The sequence below is a fragment of the Callorhinus ursinus genome, unplaced genomic scaffold (assembly GCF_003265705.2).
Source record: "Callorhinus ursinus isolate GAN/ISIS: 27379988/994484 unplaced genomic scaffold, GSC_fseal_2.0 scaffold61, whole genome shotgun sequence".
In the NCBI taxonomy this organism is placed as follows: Eukaryota; Metazoa; Chordata; class Mammalia; order Carnivora; family Otariidae; genus Callorhinus; species Callorhinus ursinus.
In genome coordinates, this window is record NW_027397123.1 from 2,882,700 (window position 1) to 2,899,510 (window position 16,811).

General features: G+C 36.4%; 2 protein-coding genes and 1 pseudogene across 12 annotated transcripts in view; 1 reads left to right on the forward strand and 2 right to left on the reverse strand.

Moving 5' to 3' along the window:
- The window catches only part of ZFP14 (ZFP14 zinc finger protein), a 225,154-nt gene that overhangs the window by 37,064 nt on the left and 171,279 nt on the right, over positions 1 to 16,811 (reverse strand). The window lies entirely within an intron of this gene.
- ZNF568 (zinc finger protein 568) overlaps positions 1 to 16,811 on the forward strand; it is an 86,110-nt gene that overhangs the window by 6,381 nt on the left and 62,918 nt on the right. For all 11 annotated transcript variants that reach the window (XM_073885234.1, XM_073885235.1, XM_073885236.1 and 8 more), the window contains one exon: positions 673 to 731. In XM_073885234.1, the coding sequence (XP_073741335.1) occupies positions 673 to 731 (59 nt within the window). The remainder of the gene's footprint in view (positions 1 to 672; positions 732 to 16,811) is intronic.
- LOC112810803 (14-3-3 protein theta pseudogene) lies at positions 13,270 to 14,187 on the reverse strand (annotated as a pseudogene).

Below are 16,811 nucleotides of genomic sequence, written 5' to 3' on the forward strand. Positions count from 1 at the left end.
TCTCTCATGGTTCATCTCCCCCTCCGATTTCCCCCCCATTCATTCTTCCCCTCCTGCTATCTTCTTCTTCTTCTTTTTTTTTTTTAACATACACTGTATTATTTGCTTCAGAGGTACAGATCTGTGATTCAACAGTCTTGCACACTTCACAGCACTCACCATAGCACATACCCTCCCCAATGTCTGTCACCCAGCTACCCCATCCCTCCCAATCCCCACCACTCCAGCAACCCTCAGTTTTAGAATCATGACTGCATTTTATTCCATCATATAAATGGTTCACAATGCCTAAACCTGCCCCTGATTAAAGTTTTTCCATATTTTTTATAGTGTTTCATAAAATAATTCTTAAATCTTTGTAGTATTTATTATTATGTACTTGAGATAAATTTTCTATTAAGAATAAAATAACAAGATCCTAGGGAAAGCTTATATTGTCAATAGATTCACTGGGCACCCTACACTTAGCCCTCCAGAAATTCTCATCGGACCCTGTATGGTAACATTAGTCTTTCACATACATTTCAGCATCTCTATTGCCTGGTGGTGGTTAGCATTTCTCAGTGCTCTGAGGATCATTATAGATGATATTATAGCCACCTGGTACTGAAGATTTCTATAGGCCTTTGTCTGGAGCTCTGAAATAAATCTGCTTTATTTCTCTTCCCTCAGCTTGGCATTCTCAGGACTCTGGCCTTTTGGAGGAAGAAGAGGATATGACCAGGTCTCTTGTACGTTTTAAGTGTTTATTTGTTTGCTGCATTATTTTGCATTGCAGTTGCAGGGGGTTACCTTAACCTACCAGTAAATTGGAAAAAACAAAATTGATGAAAATCAAGGTAAGGAAAAATAGAAGATCAGAACCAGGTGAAATTTGGGATGTGGCTGTGCAGAAATAGGTCCGTACAAAGTTATTACGTTGAATTCAATCTGAATGTGAGCTGAAGAGACAAAAGTAACCTGGGACACAAAGTTTATTCCATATATTCCATAATTTATCCTGTTTATGAGGAAAAAGCTAATAATTAAGGAAAGAGAAAACTTTTCAAAGATTTTTTAAAAGTAATCACTATACCCAAAGTGGGGCTCGAACTTACAACCCCAAGATCAAGAAAGCTTTTCATTGGCACCTAGGTAAAAAAGAAATTCAGAATAATTCCATAATTCTTATAATTTTAAGCTCAGTTTTTTTTTTTTTTTAAAGTCTGTCCTGGCCAAAGATTAAAAACTAAAATTATCTGGAAGAGTAAATGGAACACATCTTTCAAATGACCCTACATATATATTTTCTTTGATAGAGATTTATCAAATTGAACTAAAATATACTAGCATTCTATGGAAAAATCTTACAGTTCTTATATCCACAGCTTTCCACATCTTTTTTTTTTTTTTTTAATGGCCTTAGAAGATGCAGTATTCTTTGTCTTCTTGCAAAATGACTCATTCTCCCTTGCTCTTGATTCTTTTTGTTTCCAACTCTGGAATCCCTCACACCCTGTAGTTTAAATATTTTCCACTTCGCTACCGCTTTTCCTCAGTTCTTATTTCCCGTCCTGAAACACACAAACACACTTCTTTTGGATGTATGATACTATGGTTTGTGTGGTTATTTCTCCTGTTTGCTTCTCTAGGCCTACAGAGGCTTGGGTTCAAATCTTGGCCCAGCAACTTACTAAGTGCATGATTATGGCAGGTTTAATCTCTTTAGCCTCAGTTACATTGTTTGTAAATGGGGATAATAATCATACTTATCCCATAGGAATAATAGGAGGGTTAAATGCACATACTAAGTGCTCCATAAATGATAAATATTGTTAATAATTGTTAGCTATAGAAATCCTTCCTACCTGAAAAGACCTTGGGATATGTTGGCTATATTCATTGACTTGCCTTTTTAGTTTAACATATGAAACCAATGAGATAAAAGAGAAGATGCCTGATTTGGGTTCATATAATTAATCCTTCTCTTCAGTAAAACTACAATAAACACTGTAATAAGGCAAAACTGGGAACATTTTTTGTAATACATATAGCATAAATATATCAACAATTCTTAAAAACCAGTAATTAAGAAAATAGAAAATTGTGTGAAGAACATGAAGAGGCAGTTGGAAGAAATAAAAGTGGCCAGTAAATATTTTAAAATACTAATGTCAAGAGGCGTCTGGGTGGCTCAGTTGTTAAGCGTTTGCCTTCGGCTCAGGTTGTGATCCCAGGGTCCTGGGACTGAGTCCCACATTGGGTTCCCTGCTTGGCCAGAAGCCTGCTTCTCCCTCTCCCACCGCCCTGCTTGTGTTCCTGCTCTCGCTCTCTCTCTCTGTCAAATAAATAAAATCTTTAAAAAAATGTTTAATACTAATGTCAAAAAGAAACAGACCATTCAGATTTGCAGATAGATTTTTTTAAGTGTATTTTAAATTGGTGGGTAATGACCATCTTTTATAAGAGGATTCCAAATAATTAGTTCACACATGCATTTTCTTTATATAGTAAAAAGCTGGAGATCAAGGAGTTATGATCTACAAATGGGATACTCTTAGCTGTCAAAAAATTCGTAACAGTTCCTGTCAGATATGAGAGCCAGATGTTTTGGACTATCAAATAGAAATGGACTGCCTCCGTTCCTGGACTTGCAGTCCCAAATTCATTCTAGAATATGGATATAAATATAGTCCATGGCAGCTTTTATATGTGAATAGACTACAGGTAGAAAAGCAGCTAGAAAAATTTCCTACAATAATAGCTTTATTGAGTACTTTTTATGTGCCAGGTGTATTATGCTATAAACTTCACATAGCTTATTTCATGTAATCATTATCAGAAGCTTGTAAAGTAGATCTTATTTTAATTTTTACAAAGAAGGGAAATAAAGCACAGAGGTTAAGAAGCGGACATAACTTCATGCATGAAGTGTGTAATAAAGCCGGAATTCAAACCCATACAGCCTGACTCTCGGACTACACTATGATACTATACAGATTGAAGCCCACTCCTAATTTTGACAATTGACTGTTCATATTATTTATTTTGTATTGTTAGTCCTTTTTCTACTTGAATTTAGGGAATTTTAAGAATGGCTTCTTTGTCATTAGGATTTCTATAGATACCTTTTCCTAATCTGCCACTTTTATGTTGTTATATATCTTTTGTTGTATAGGCATTTTAAATTTGGATAGTTATATTTAGCATATGATACATATGTGCATACAATAAAAATTCAGTCAACATTAATATACAGCATCAATATTTAATAGTCCTTTCATGAGTTGCCAGTGGTGGTCTTTTCTAAGACATCTTTCATAATATTAGATTATAGAAATAGTCTATTTTCAAAACTTTGTTTTTCATATTTAGTCTTTAGTCCAATTGGAATTTAATTTTGTAATTGATTTTAGGTAGGAATTTTTTTTTTTAAGATTTTATTTATTTATTTATTTATTTATTTGAGAGAGAGAGAGAGAGAGAGAGAACATGAGAGGGGGGAGGGTCAGAGGGAGAAGCAGACTCCCTGCCGAGCAGGGAGCCTGACATGGGACTCAATCCCGGGACTCCAGGATCATGACCTGAGCCGAAGGCAGTCACTCAACCAACTGAGCCACCCAGGTGCCCCTTTAGGTAGGAATTTACTGGTAATTCTATCACTAGGATTATTTTTACATGTAGAAGACCAGTTGTTCCAACACTGTTGTTAAATAGATATTTCTTTTGTGATGCCACCTTTATCATGTGCATGCTTAATTGTTTCTAGGCTCTTTATTCTGTTCCTTTAATCTATTTGTCTACATCTGTACCAGTACTGTACTCTGTGTGTGTGTATGTGTGTGTGTTTACATTGTTTTAATTACTGTAACTTTAAAATAACCCTGTTGCTTAGGCAAGGATTTCCCCACTTCCCACCACACACATGTTGTTCCTAGTCATTCAGAAATTTCTTAGCTACTTTGAGACCCCTATGGTTCTATTTGAATTTTAGAATCAATTTATGTCGTTCTAAAGGAATAAAAATCCGGTTGGGATTTTACCTGGAATTGCAAAGAATTTATAGACTAATTGGAGAAGAATTGAGTGCAGTTTTTTTTCTATCACAAAGATGTTTCAAGTTAAGGGAATCTATTAATATAACTCATCATATTCAAGAAAAAAAGATAATCAGCTTCATAGAGCTGCTAATTTTTTTAAAAATCAGAACTTCAGATTTTATTTATTTATTTATTTATTTTAAAAGATTTTATTTATTTGTTTGACAGAGAGAGATATAGCAAGAGAGGGAACACCAGCAGGGGGAGTGGGAGAGGGAGAAGCAGGCTTTCTGTGGAGCAGGGAGCCCAATGCGGGTGCAACCCCAGGACCCTGGGACCATGACCTGAGCCGAAGGCAGACGCTTAACGACTGAGCCACCCAGGCGCCCCAGAACTTCAGACTTTAAAAGAATCTATCTATAAAATAGGAGTAAAAGGACACTTTATTAACACGATATTGTTACAATTTTTCCACACATAATAAGCTAAAAGCCCGCACCATGTTTACTAGGGAAAATGAGACACATTCCCACCAAAGTCAGGAACACAACCAGATCGCCCATGCTACCACATTTATTTACTGTAATACTATATGCCTAGGCATATAAGAAAGAAAGAGAAAAAAATGGAAGATAAAAACTGGGAAGGTACATGCAAAATTATGATATCTAGATGATATAGTTATGTGTGTGGGCAGCTGAAGAGAAATAACAACTGAATCCAATATGGACACACAATTTACACAAAAACCGATAGCATTCTCTATCTAAACCACAATCAGCTGAAAAATAAAATGGAAGATGGTAAGAGTAGAAACAAAACCATAAAGAAAAAAGTATCTGATGTGTATGGGAGAAAAAAAACCCTTTAAAATATTAATATGGCCTCAGAGGATTTAAGTATATTTTTAAAACAAACTTTTTGGATAGGATCCATCATTATTAAACCAATATAACTTCTTTTTAAATTAATCTTCAGACGTATCTGAAAAAGATTCTAGATATTTTGGGGCACCTGGGGGGCTCAGTTAAGTTTCGACTCAAGGTCTTGATCTCAGGATCCACAACTCACTCAGCAGTGGGGAGTCTGCGTGAGAGTCTCTCCCTTTTCTTCTCCCTCTGCCCCTCCCCCCACTCATACTCTCTCTGTCTCTCTCTCTCTTAAATAAATAAATCTTTAAAAAAAGACTCTAAATATTTTTCTTAGAATAAGGCAAGTCTATTCAAGCTGAGTCTAGGATATATTTGAAAAATAAGAATATAAAATATCCAAGAAAAAATATAAAAAAAGTGTCATGCTCCAAGTTTTTAAAGGCATATTTAATATTTGTATAACTTTAAGAAAAAATCCTCTTTTAGAAAAAGTTGCCAGTCATTATATATACCACAGAACTGACATGTAATTGCCTTTATGCCCTACTATAAACTGTTATTTAAAAAAAAAAAATTTGTCCTATTAAGGATCTTAAAAATGAAGGAAAGGAGAGTGCTGTGATACCAGCAAGAACTTTTTAAAATGTTAAGTCTTGTTGCCAGGGCCAGGGGGATACCCATCTTTTTCTTGGTTCTCTCTGACAGGAGAAAAAAATAGAACTTAATGACAAATTTTGAATTTGTTTAAGGTTCAATCCCTTTTGTTCCTTGTTATTCATATGGCATTTTTAACATATGTGTGTAAAGAGAGTTAACATCTTGAAAAAGTAGCCTATTATAAAGCACTGATTCATCATTTTATACAGTCAGAAATTAACTCATATTTACTTCTAGGTCTTTTGTTACTTGTTTATAGGTTTTGTCAGGAATGTAATCTTTGGTTTTTTTCTGTGAGATTTATGCTCATTCACTAGGGTTAGTGGAAAAGATGTTTTAATGCTAATTTATTAGAACTAGTGGAAAATATGTTTTCTCTTGTTTTTCTTTATCTTTGTTATGGTTTATATTCCATTGGGATTATCTATTCCTAAAACATTTATTGAATGATTAGTGGGTCCCAAGCTTAGTTCTGAGTACTTCTCACCTTTTGTCTCCTTTAGTTCTTACATCAACCCGTTGAGGAAAATGCCACTTTACAGATGAGGAAATTAAGGCTCAAATTTGGCTGTTGAGGTTACACAATTAGTAAATTTTGAAGCCAGTAAATTTTGATGTCAGACGCTACAGCCTCATTGTTAACCAGGAAAAATGTCTAAATCTGGCTCCACTTTGAAAGCCTAGTACCCTGAAAATTTTTTCAGTTAGGTATATGTAATCAGATATATATTCCACTCTTCTGCTTCTTTTGTCAGTAGAACAACAGGCATTTATTCTCATGCTAGGAATCTGCATGTTGACTATGGGTTTTGGGCTCTACTTTGGGATGCAGGTCAACTGGTCTTGGCAAATCGCTGGAGTACATGAACCAAGTTAAGTGAAGAGCTTGCCCCAGGAAACTGCCCTTTCACCTGAATGAGCACCTGAGGAGCAGACATGAGCCCACCCCACAGCCCCAGTCAAGGCTATGAGTTGTCTTTTTACTTTCTTCTTTTTTTTTTTTTTTAAGGTTTTATTTATTTATTTATTTATTTCAGAGAGAGAGAGAGAGCGCGCGCACGTGCACGCACGTGTGCACAAGCAGGAAGAGGGGCAGAGGCAGAGGGAGAATCAGGCTCCCCACCGAGCAGGGAGCCTGATGCGGGGCTAGGTCCTAGGATCCTTGGATCATGACCTGAGTGGAAGGCAGACGCTTAACTGACTGAACCATCCAGGTGCCCCTGTCTTTTCACTTTCTTGATGAAGTTCTTGAAAGCACAAAATTTTTACATTTTTTGATGTCCATTTTTTTCTTTTGTTGCTTGCGCTTTTGGTGTCATATCTGAAAGTCCACTGGGGTGCCTGGGTGGCTCAGTTGGGTGGGTGCCTGCCTTTGGCTCAGGTCATGATCCTGGGGTCCTGGGATCGAGCCTTACTCCCTGCTCAGTGGAGAGCCTGTTTCTTTCTCTCCTCCCTGCTCGTGCTCTCTGTCGCTATCTTGGTCTCTCTCTCAAATAAGTAAATAAAATCTTTTAAAAAAATTAACAAAAATAAATAAAAGCCCATTGCCTAATCCAAGGTTACAATATCTCTATTTTTATTTCAGCTCCTTCAATTTTTTTTTCATTTGTGCCCTTGGTTTTTCTTTGTATTGTGGTTTCTCAACAGTGAGTATAGTTTTTAGATTAGATCTTCATTCTCCATCTTCCATATTTGTCATCATCTTTCAACACTTTCATCTCTTTGTTATTTTACTTCACATTCTAGGAGAGCTTCTTGGATCTGACCTCCATAGTCACATTGACAGTTCTGTTCTTTATACCCTCCAATATCTATTAAAAAATTATTTTTCATCTTGTGAGCATTTCAATTCTACTGTTGAATCTCTATTATGTTGGCAATCCTTGATCCTGCCTATTTCCTTTTTCATCTCATCCTTGTTTTACATCTCAGCCAGATCTCTCCTTCAGCACAGAGCTTCCATCCTCTCTCCAAGCACACTTCCTTGTATTCACCAACCTGGAAGCTCCTACACCCATGTTTTCTTCTAAAAATTTCATAGTTTTAGCTTTTAGATTTAGGTCTTTGATTCACTTTGAGTTAATTTTTGTACATGGTGTGAGGTAGGGATCCAACTGCACTGTTTTGCATATACACATAATCTGGTTGTCCCAGCACCGTTTGTTGAAAAGACTTTTCTTTTCCCCAGTGAATTGTCTTAGCACCCTTGCCTAAAATAAATTCACTAAAATGTGAGTATTTATTTCTGAAATCTGTTTTAGTTCATTGATCTCCTATGTCTGTCCTTATGCCTGTACCATACTGTCTTGATTATTGTAGCCTTTAGTATGTTTGAAATTGGGAAGTGTGAGTCCTCCGGGTTTTTTTTCTTTTTCAGAATTTTTTTTTTGGCTATTCTGTGTCCCTTGCATTTTTATAAGAATTTTATTAGGATCACTTCTCCATTTCTGCAGAAAAGACAACTGGTATTTTGATATGAACTGCATTGAATTTGTAGATCAATTTGAGGTGTATTATTATCTAATATTAAGTTTTACAATCCACTAACATGGAATGTCTTTCTTTTTTTTAGGTCTTTAAAGTTTCTTTCAATAATATTTTGTAATTTTCAGAATATAAGTTTGAAACCTATTTTGTTAAATTTATCCTTAAGTATTTTCCTCTTTTTGACGCTATTGTAAATGGGATTGTTTTCTTAATTTCATTTTTGGATGTTCACTACAAGTGTCTAGAAATGTAACTGATTGTGTTGATCCCATATTATGCATCCTTGCTGAAATTGTTTGTTCTAATAGAATTTTAGTGGATTCTTTAGATTTTCTATATTCAAAAATCATCCCATATGAAAATAGTTTTATTTTCTCCTGTCTAATCTGGATGCCTTTTATTTAATTCTATTGCCTAATTACTTTGTCTAAAACCTTCATTGTAGGACACCTGGGTGGCTCTGTCGGTTAAGCATCTGCCTTTGGCTCAGGTCATGATCCCAGGGTCCTGGGATTGAGTCCCGCATCGGGCTCCTTGCTTAGCGGGAAGCCTGCTTCTCCCTCTGCCTGCTGCTCTCTCTGTTTGTTCTCTCTCTCTCTCTCTGACAAATAAATAAATTAATTAAAAATAAATAAATAAATAAAACCTTCATTGCTATGTAGAAGTATATCCTTGTTCCTGACCTTAAAGGGAAAGCATTTAGTCTATCACCATTTATTATGTTAGCTGTGGACTTTTTGTGGATGCCTTATATAACATTGAGAAAGTTTCCCTTTTTTGCTAGTTTGTTGAGTGTTTTTATCATGAAAAAAGGTTGGGTGTTAAGTGTTTTTTCTGCATCTGTTGAGATGATCTATGGTTTTTGTTTTTATTCTATTGATACCATGTATTACATTAGTTCATTTTCAGGTGTTAAACCAATATTGCATTCCTGGGATAAATCCCACTTGCTCATGGTACATGATCATTTTTATATATTTTTGTTTATTTGTTTTTAAAGAACAGTTTTAAGTTCACAGCAAAGTTGAAAGTATAAAGATTTCCCATATACTCCTTATCTCCTTGAATGCATAGCCTTCCCCATTATCAATATCCCCCACCAGAATGGTACATGTATTACAATTTATGGACCTATATTGACATCATAATTTTCCAAATCCATAGTTTACATTAGGGTTCACTCTTGATGTTGCACAGTTGATGGAATTGGACAAGTGTATAATGGCATGTATCCATCATTATAGTGTCATACAAAGTATTTTCACTGACTTAAAAATCCTCTGTGCTCTGTCTGTTCATTGGTCCACTCTCCTGCCCCAACTCATGGCAGTGATCTTTTTACTGTCTCCATAGTTTTGCCTGTTTCAGAATATCATATAGTTGGAATCATACAGTGTGTAGCCTTTTCAGATCAGCTTCTTTCACTTAGTTAGATGCGTTACAAGGTTCCTCCATATCTTTTTATGACTTGATAGTTCATTTCTTTTTACTGCTGAATAAATTCCATTATCTGGATATACCACTGTTTATCCATTCACCTACTAAAGGACATTTTGGTTGCTTTTAAGTTTTGGCAATTATGAATAAAGTTGCTATAAATGTCTATGTTCCCTTTTTATATTTTGTTGGATGAAATTTGTTAATATTTTGTTGAGGATTTTTACTTCTGTATTAATGAGGGATAATGGCCTGTAGTTTTCTTTTTTTGTCTTTGTTTGGTATTAGTATCAAGGTAATACTGGCCTTATAGAATGAGTGTTTTCTCCTCTTCTATTTTGGAAGAGTTTGTGAAGAATTGGTGTTAACTTTTCTTTGTTGTTTGGTAGAATTTACCAGTGAAGCCACATGGGCCAGAGCTTTTTTTGGGGGGGGGTAGTGTTTTGATTACTCCTCCAATGTCTTTGTTACAGGTCTATTCAGATTTTCTTTTTTCTTTTTTTTTTTCCCCCTCGATTCAGGTTCATTAGTTTGTGTCTTTTAGGAATTTGTCTATTTCATGTAAATCACCTAATTTGCTGGCATATTATTTGCATAATATTACCCTCTAATCCTTTTTATTTCTTTGAGGTTAGTAGTAATGTCTCCTCTTTCATTCCTGAGTTTAATGTTTTGAGTCCTCTCTCTCTCTCTCTTTTTTTTTTTAGCTCAGTCAAATGAGCAGTTTGTCGATTTTGTTGATCTTTTCAAAGACCCAAGTTTTGGTTTCACTGATATTTCTATCATTTTTCCAGTCTCTATTTTATTGACCTCCGACCTAATGTTTATTATTTCTTTCTTTTGGGTTACTTTGGGTTTAGTTTGTTCTTTTTCCAGTGTCTATAGTTGAAAAGTTAGGGTATTGGTTTGCAATCTTTCTTCTTTTCTAATGTGGGTATTACCTTAATGCAGCTATAGATTTCCCTCTAAGTCTTTCTTTAGTAGCATCACATAAGTTTTATTATATTGTGTCTTCATTTTCATTCATCTCATAGCATTTAGTAATTTCCATTGTGATTTCTTTATTTTTTTATTTTTATTTTTTTTAAGATTTTTAAATTTATTTTTTGAGAGAGAGAGAGACAGCAAGAGAGGGAACACAAGCAGGGAGAGTGGTAGAGGGAGAAGTAGGCTTCCCACTGAGCAAGGAGCCCAGTGTGGGGCTCGATCCCAGGACCCTGGGATCACGACTTGAGCTGAAGGCAACTGCTTAATGACTGGGCCACCCAGGCGCCCCAATTGTGATTTCTTTATTGAACCATTCATTATTTAGGAGTGTTGTTTAATTTTCACATATTTGTGGATGTCATAGATTTCTTTCTCTTACTGATTTCTAATTTTTATCCATTGTGATCAGAGAACATACTTTGTACAGTTTTAATCCTTTTAAATTTATTGGGACTTCTTTTTTGTCTAAAATATTGTCTATCTTGGAGAGTGTTTGATGTATGCTTGAGAAGGATGTACATTCTACCGTTGTTGGGTGGAGTGTTCTATATACATCTGTTAGATCTAGTTGGTTTATAATGTTGTTCAAGTCTTTTATTTCTTTGCTAATAATCTGCCTATGTGCTCTGTCCATTATTGAAAGTGGTGTTTGAAGTCTCCTGCTTTTATTGTTGAATTGCCAGTTTCTCCCTTCAATTCTGTCATATTTTGCTTCATGTATTTTGAGACTCTTAGGTACATATATGTTTATAATTATTCTTTTTATGGGATTTACCCTTTTATCATTACAAAATGTTCTTTATTTCTAGTAACAGTTTTTGTTTTAAAGTTTATTTTACTTAATATTAGCATATGCACTTCAGCTTTCTCATTATTGTTCTTGACGTGATATATCTTTTTCAGTCCTTTTACTTTCAACCTATTTTTATGTTTGACCTTAAAGTATGTCTCCTTCTACACAGCATGTAGTTGGATCTTATTTTTCCACCAATGTCTGCCCTTTTCTAGATTGCTTAACCCATTTACTGCTAATGTTAACACTAAAATTGTTGGATTTATGTTTGCTATTTTGTTTTCCATGTCTCATGTCTATTTTGTTTCTCCTTTTACTGCTTTTTTTTTTATTAAGTAAATGTTTTCTAGTGTAAAATTTTAACTTCTTTTTTCTTAAAGATTTTATTTATTTATTTATTTGACAGAGAGAGAGAGAGAGAGAGAGCGAGCATAAAAGCAGGCAGAGGGAGAGGGAGAAGCAGACTCCCAACTGAGCAGGGAGCCTGATGCAGGGCTCGATCACAGGACACTGGGATCCTGAGCCGAAGGTGGATGCTTAACCGACTGAGCCACCCAGATGCCCCAAAATTTTAACTTCTTTAATGATTTTTCACTATATTTTCTTTGTGGTTATTCTAGGGCTTATCTTATACATTTTAACTGACCATAATCTTCTTCGAGTTTATGCTAAATTCCACTAAGATATAGAAACATTTAGTCCTATGTAGCTGTATTCTCTGTTCCACATTATGTACTATTATTGTTATGTACAGTACATCTATGTTACAAACCCAATGTAGTATTATAATCATTAATGCATTCCATGTTACATCTATTTAAAAAGCTAGGAAGGGAAAGGAGAGCAAGTATATATTTACAACATTTGTTAAATTATCCTTATTTACCATTTCTAGTTTTTGTCGTTGTTCATATGGCTTGGAGTTCCCATCTAGTCATTTGTCTTACTCCAGTACAACTTTGCTTTCAAGATTTTCCCTTTGTCTCTGGCCTTCAGCATTTTTGCTATTATATATCTGTGTGTGTGTGTGTGTGTGTGTGTGTGTGTGTGTGTGTGTGGGAGCTCATTTAGTTTCTTGGATTCATAGATACTTTTTCATCAGATTTGGGTAGTGTTCAGCTATTACTTCTTGGAATGTTTTTCTGTACCTTTTTCTTGTCCTTTAGTACTTTCACCATGTGTATATTGGTACACACTCATATGCACATTTGATAGTGCACTTGATGTCCCACATTTCTCTGAGGCTCTGTTTATTTTTCCTCATTCTTTCTCCTCTTTGGTCCTCAGGTTTTGGATACTAACCTTTTATCAGATATGTCATTTGCAAATACCTTCTCCCAGTCCATGGGTTGCCTTTTAGTTCTGTTGATTGTTTTCCTTCACTATGCAGAAGTTTTTTTGATGTGTCCCAGTAGTTTATTTTTGCTTTTTTTGGAGGTGTAAGTGAATTTTTATTGGGAACTTGTCAAACAGCAGCAAATGAAAAATGAATAAGGAAACTTCCTGTTGTCACAGAAACACAAGATCTCCATCATATATGATAAGGGAGGCATTTCAGTTTGTGATCCCCAGCACAGAAATGACAAATGCATTTCCATTCAGTCTAATACCTCTGGATTCCTACCAGAAAGAAATACATTAAGAGCATGGAAGAGCTCCCTACCTCCAAGATCAAGCATGCTCTTTCAACTCTTTCAAGCAAAAGTTGCTTACTGAAAGGATACCCCTAAAGAAGAGTAATGGAGGGAATGTAGAAATTAAGAAGTTATGTAGAACACTTTTTAAATTGTAATGAACTACATTTTCATATCTTCACAGTAATATCTTCATATCTTCACAGTTACTTGCAGAACTGGTTCAGATTATTTACATACCAGATATATTTTTAGTCCTCTACATAAGTGTTTGGCTATTACCTATGTTTATATGAAATGAAGCTATTAATACTTTTCTATAACAGTAACTTGTATACCAGGAAAGCCAAGACAACAGATCAAGAAATGAGTTTTCCCAAAGCTGCAATGTGAAGACTATAACCAGTTGTTTTCATACACATATATGGGTTTCTTTGCTATAGGAAATCCAAATGGAATAAGAAATGGAGATGAATAAAAAGGTTTCTTGAGGGGAAGAAGGATGACACCTTGTATGCATTTAGTTTCCCTGCCCCTTCTGATGCATCACATTCTTCTGCACGGTCTGATGTCCATAATGTTAGGTTGTCTCGAAGCAACTGCATGATAAGGGTGCTGTCTATGAATGAGTCTTCATTCAGTGTATCAGGTTCTGCAATGTCCTCATCAAAAGCAGTTTAAGCCAGTGAGCAGGCAAGCTCTGTGTTATTAAGGATCTCATAGTAAAATACAGAAACGTTAAGAGCCACCCCCAGGCATATTGGGTATATAGGTTGCATCTCTTTCTTGCTTATATCAAAAGCCTCTTGGTAAGCTCCTTGGGAAGCTTGTTTGTTTTTGATTATCACCACATGCCACTTCAACAAGGTACCTCAAGTAATCTCCCTTCATTTTCAGGTAAAAGACCTTACTCTCTGGATTAGTCGCATTGGCTATTAAATACTTGTCCAACAATTCTAATACTGTGATGCGGATGGACCTCAGTTCAGACTCCACTTTCTCCAGTAGTCCTTAAATCAGCTGCAACTTCTTATTGGAGGTGTCACTTTTCAGCTCCATGCTCCAGATGACTCTCCACGCTGACCTGCATCCCTGACCACATTTGTATAAGCCATGGAGAGCAGATTGTGCTCCTTGTTGCACAGCTTGGCATCCTGCTCGGTTTTGGCCTTCATGCAAATTGCCATGTTGTAGCGCTTGGCCTGCTCAGCCAGCTTCACCTTCTGGATGAGCTCTGTCTTCTCCTTGGGGATGAAGAGAGGAGAGTGAGGGAGAGCACCGACTCGATGGGGAGGAAGCATAGGGAGGGCCTTCACATCTCTGCCACTGGGGTGCAAGTCTATTTTTGCTTTTGTTTCCTTTGCCTAAAGGGACCTATTGAGAAAAAAATTGCTACACCAGTGTCAGAAAAATTAATGCCTCTGCTCTCTTGTAGGATTTTTATGGTTTCAGGTCTCACATTTAGGTCTTTAATCCATTTTTAATTTATTTTTCTATATGGTATAAGAAACTGTTCCACTTTCATTCTTTTTTAAAAGATTTTATTTATTTGTTTGACAGAGAAGGCACAAGCAGGAGTGTGGCCAGCAGAGGGAGAGGGAGAAGCAGGCTCTCCACTGAGCAGGGAGCCAGATGTGGGGCTCGGTCCCAGTACCCTGGGATTTTGACCTGAGCTGAAGGCAGATACTTAACCAACTGAGTCTCCCAGGTGCCCCTCCACTTTTATTCTTTTACATGTTGATGTCTAGTTTTCCCAGCACCATTTGTTGACGAAACTGCCTTTTTCCTACTGGATATTCTTTCCTGCTTTGTCAAAGATTAATTGACCTTATTAATGTGGATTTATTTCTGGATTTTCTATTCTGTTCTATTGATCTATTTTTGTGCCAGTACCATCCTGTTTTGATTACTACAGCTTTGTAATATAACCTGAGGTCTGGAATTGTGATGCCTCCAGCTTTTCTTTTCTCTTTCCTTTTAAAGTTTTTAAGTAACCTCTACACCCAGCATGGGGTTTGAAACCACAGCCTCTCCCTACCTCCAAGATCAAGCATGCTCTTTCAACTGAGCCAGCCAGGTGCCCCTGCTTTTCTTTCTCAAGATTCCTTTGGCTATTTAGGACTTTTTCTTGTTCCATACAAATTTTATAATTGTTTGTTCTACTCTGTGAAATTGATTGGTAGTTTGATAGGGATTGCATTAAATGTGTAGATAGCTTTGGGTAATATAGACATTTTTTAAAAGTTTATATATATATATATGGAGGCTTGGGGGTTTTGTTTGTTTGTTTGTTTGTTTTTAGTAATCTCTATACCCAACGGGAGGCTTGACTCATGACCCTGAGATCAAGAGTCACAAGCTCTTCCAGCTGTGCCAGGCAGGCACCCCTGGACAGTATAGTCATTTGAACAATATTTGTTCTTCCAGTCCATGAGCATGGCATGTCTTTCCATTTTGTTTGTCATTTTCAGTTTCTTTCATCACTATTTTATAGTTTTCAGAGTACAGGTCTTTCACCTCTTTGGTTAGATTTATTCCTAAGTATTTTATTATTTTTGGTGTAATTGTAAATGGGATTATTTTCTTAATTTCTCTTTCTGCCGTTTCATTATTATTGTATGAAAAATGCAACAGATTTCTGTAGATTGATTTTGCATCTTGCAACTTTACTGAATTCATTTATCAGTTCTAACAGTTTTTTGGCAGAGTCTTTCAGGTTTTCTATACAGTATCACCATCATCTGCAAATAATGAAAGTTGTACTTCTTCCTTACTGATTTGGATGCCTTTTATTTCTTTTTGAGGTTTGACTGTTGTGGTTAGGACTTTCAGTACTATGTTGAATAAAAGTGGTGTGAGTGGACAACCTTGTTTTGATCTTGATCTTAGAGGAAAGGTTGTTTTTCCCATTGAGGATGATGTTAGCCATGGATTTCTCATATATGGCCTTTCTTATGTTGAGGTATGTTCCCTCTAAACCTACTTTGTTGAGCCTTTTTAAAATGAATAGATATAGGGTGCCTGGGTGGCTGAGTTGGTTAGGCATCTGCCTCGGCTCAGGTCATGATCCCAAGGTCCTGGGATTGAGTCCCACGTAGGGCTCCCTGCTCAGCGGGGAGCCTGCTTCTCCCTCTGCCTGCTGCTCTCTCTCTCTGACAAATAAATAAATAAAATCTTTAAAAAATAAAAATAAATAAATAAATAAAATGAATGGGTGTAGTACTTTGTCACATGCTTTTTCTGCATCTATTGAAATGATCGTATGGTTCTTATCCTTCCTCTTATTGGTGTGATGTGTTACATTGATTCATTTGAGAATATTGAACCACCCTTGCAACCCAGGAGTAAATCCTACTTGATCATGGTGAACGATTTTTTTAATGTATTGTTGGATTTGGTTTGCTAGTATTTTGTTGAGGGTTTTTGCATTTATGGTCATCAGAGATACTGGCCTGTAGTTCTCTTTTTTGTGATATCTTTATCTGGTTTTTTCATCAGGGTAATGCTTGGGTGTTCCCATGTTGGGTGCATAAATATTTATAGCTAAGGCCTCACAGTACTCCCAGGTCAAGAGACACAGTGTTTGCAGGGGTTTGAGCCAGTCTTCTGGGGGAAGGGACCCTCCAAACTGGGACTGAGGCAAGTATGACTGGGAAGGGCAGTTCTTCTGAAGCACAGAGGGGGCAGGCTTGGTGTAAGCAAGATAGGTACCAGTGTGGGCACTGCACTGGTTTCCACAGGTGGCCCTGTGCTTATGCTGATGAGTTGGGGAGGGAGATGGTGCTACACAGTTCCTTTGTTCCCAGGTGGGTCTCTGTAAATGCTGCCTATCTGGGACACACTCCAAGATGAGCAACTAACTTCCCCATTGTGTGCCCCAAGCACTCTTCAGATCACTGTTTCCACACTATTTCTGTGGGCTGTT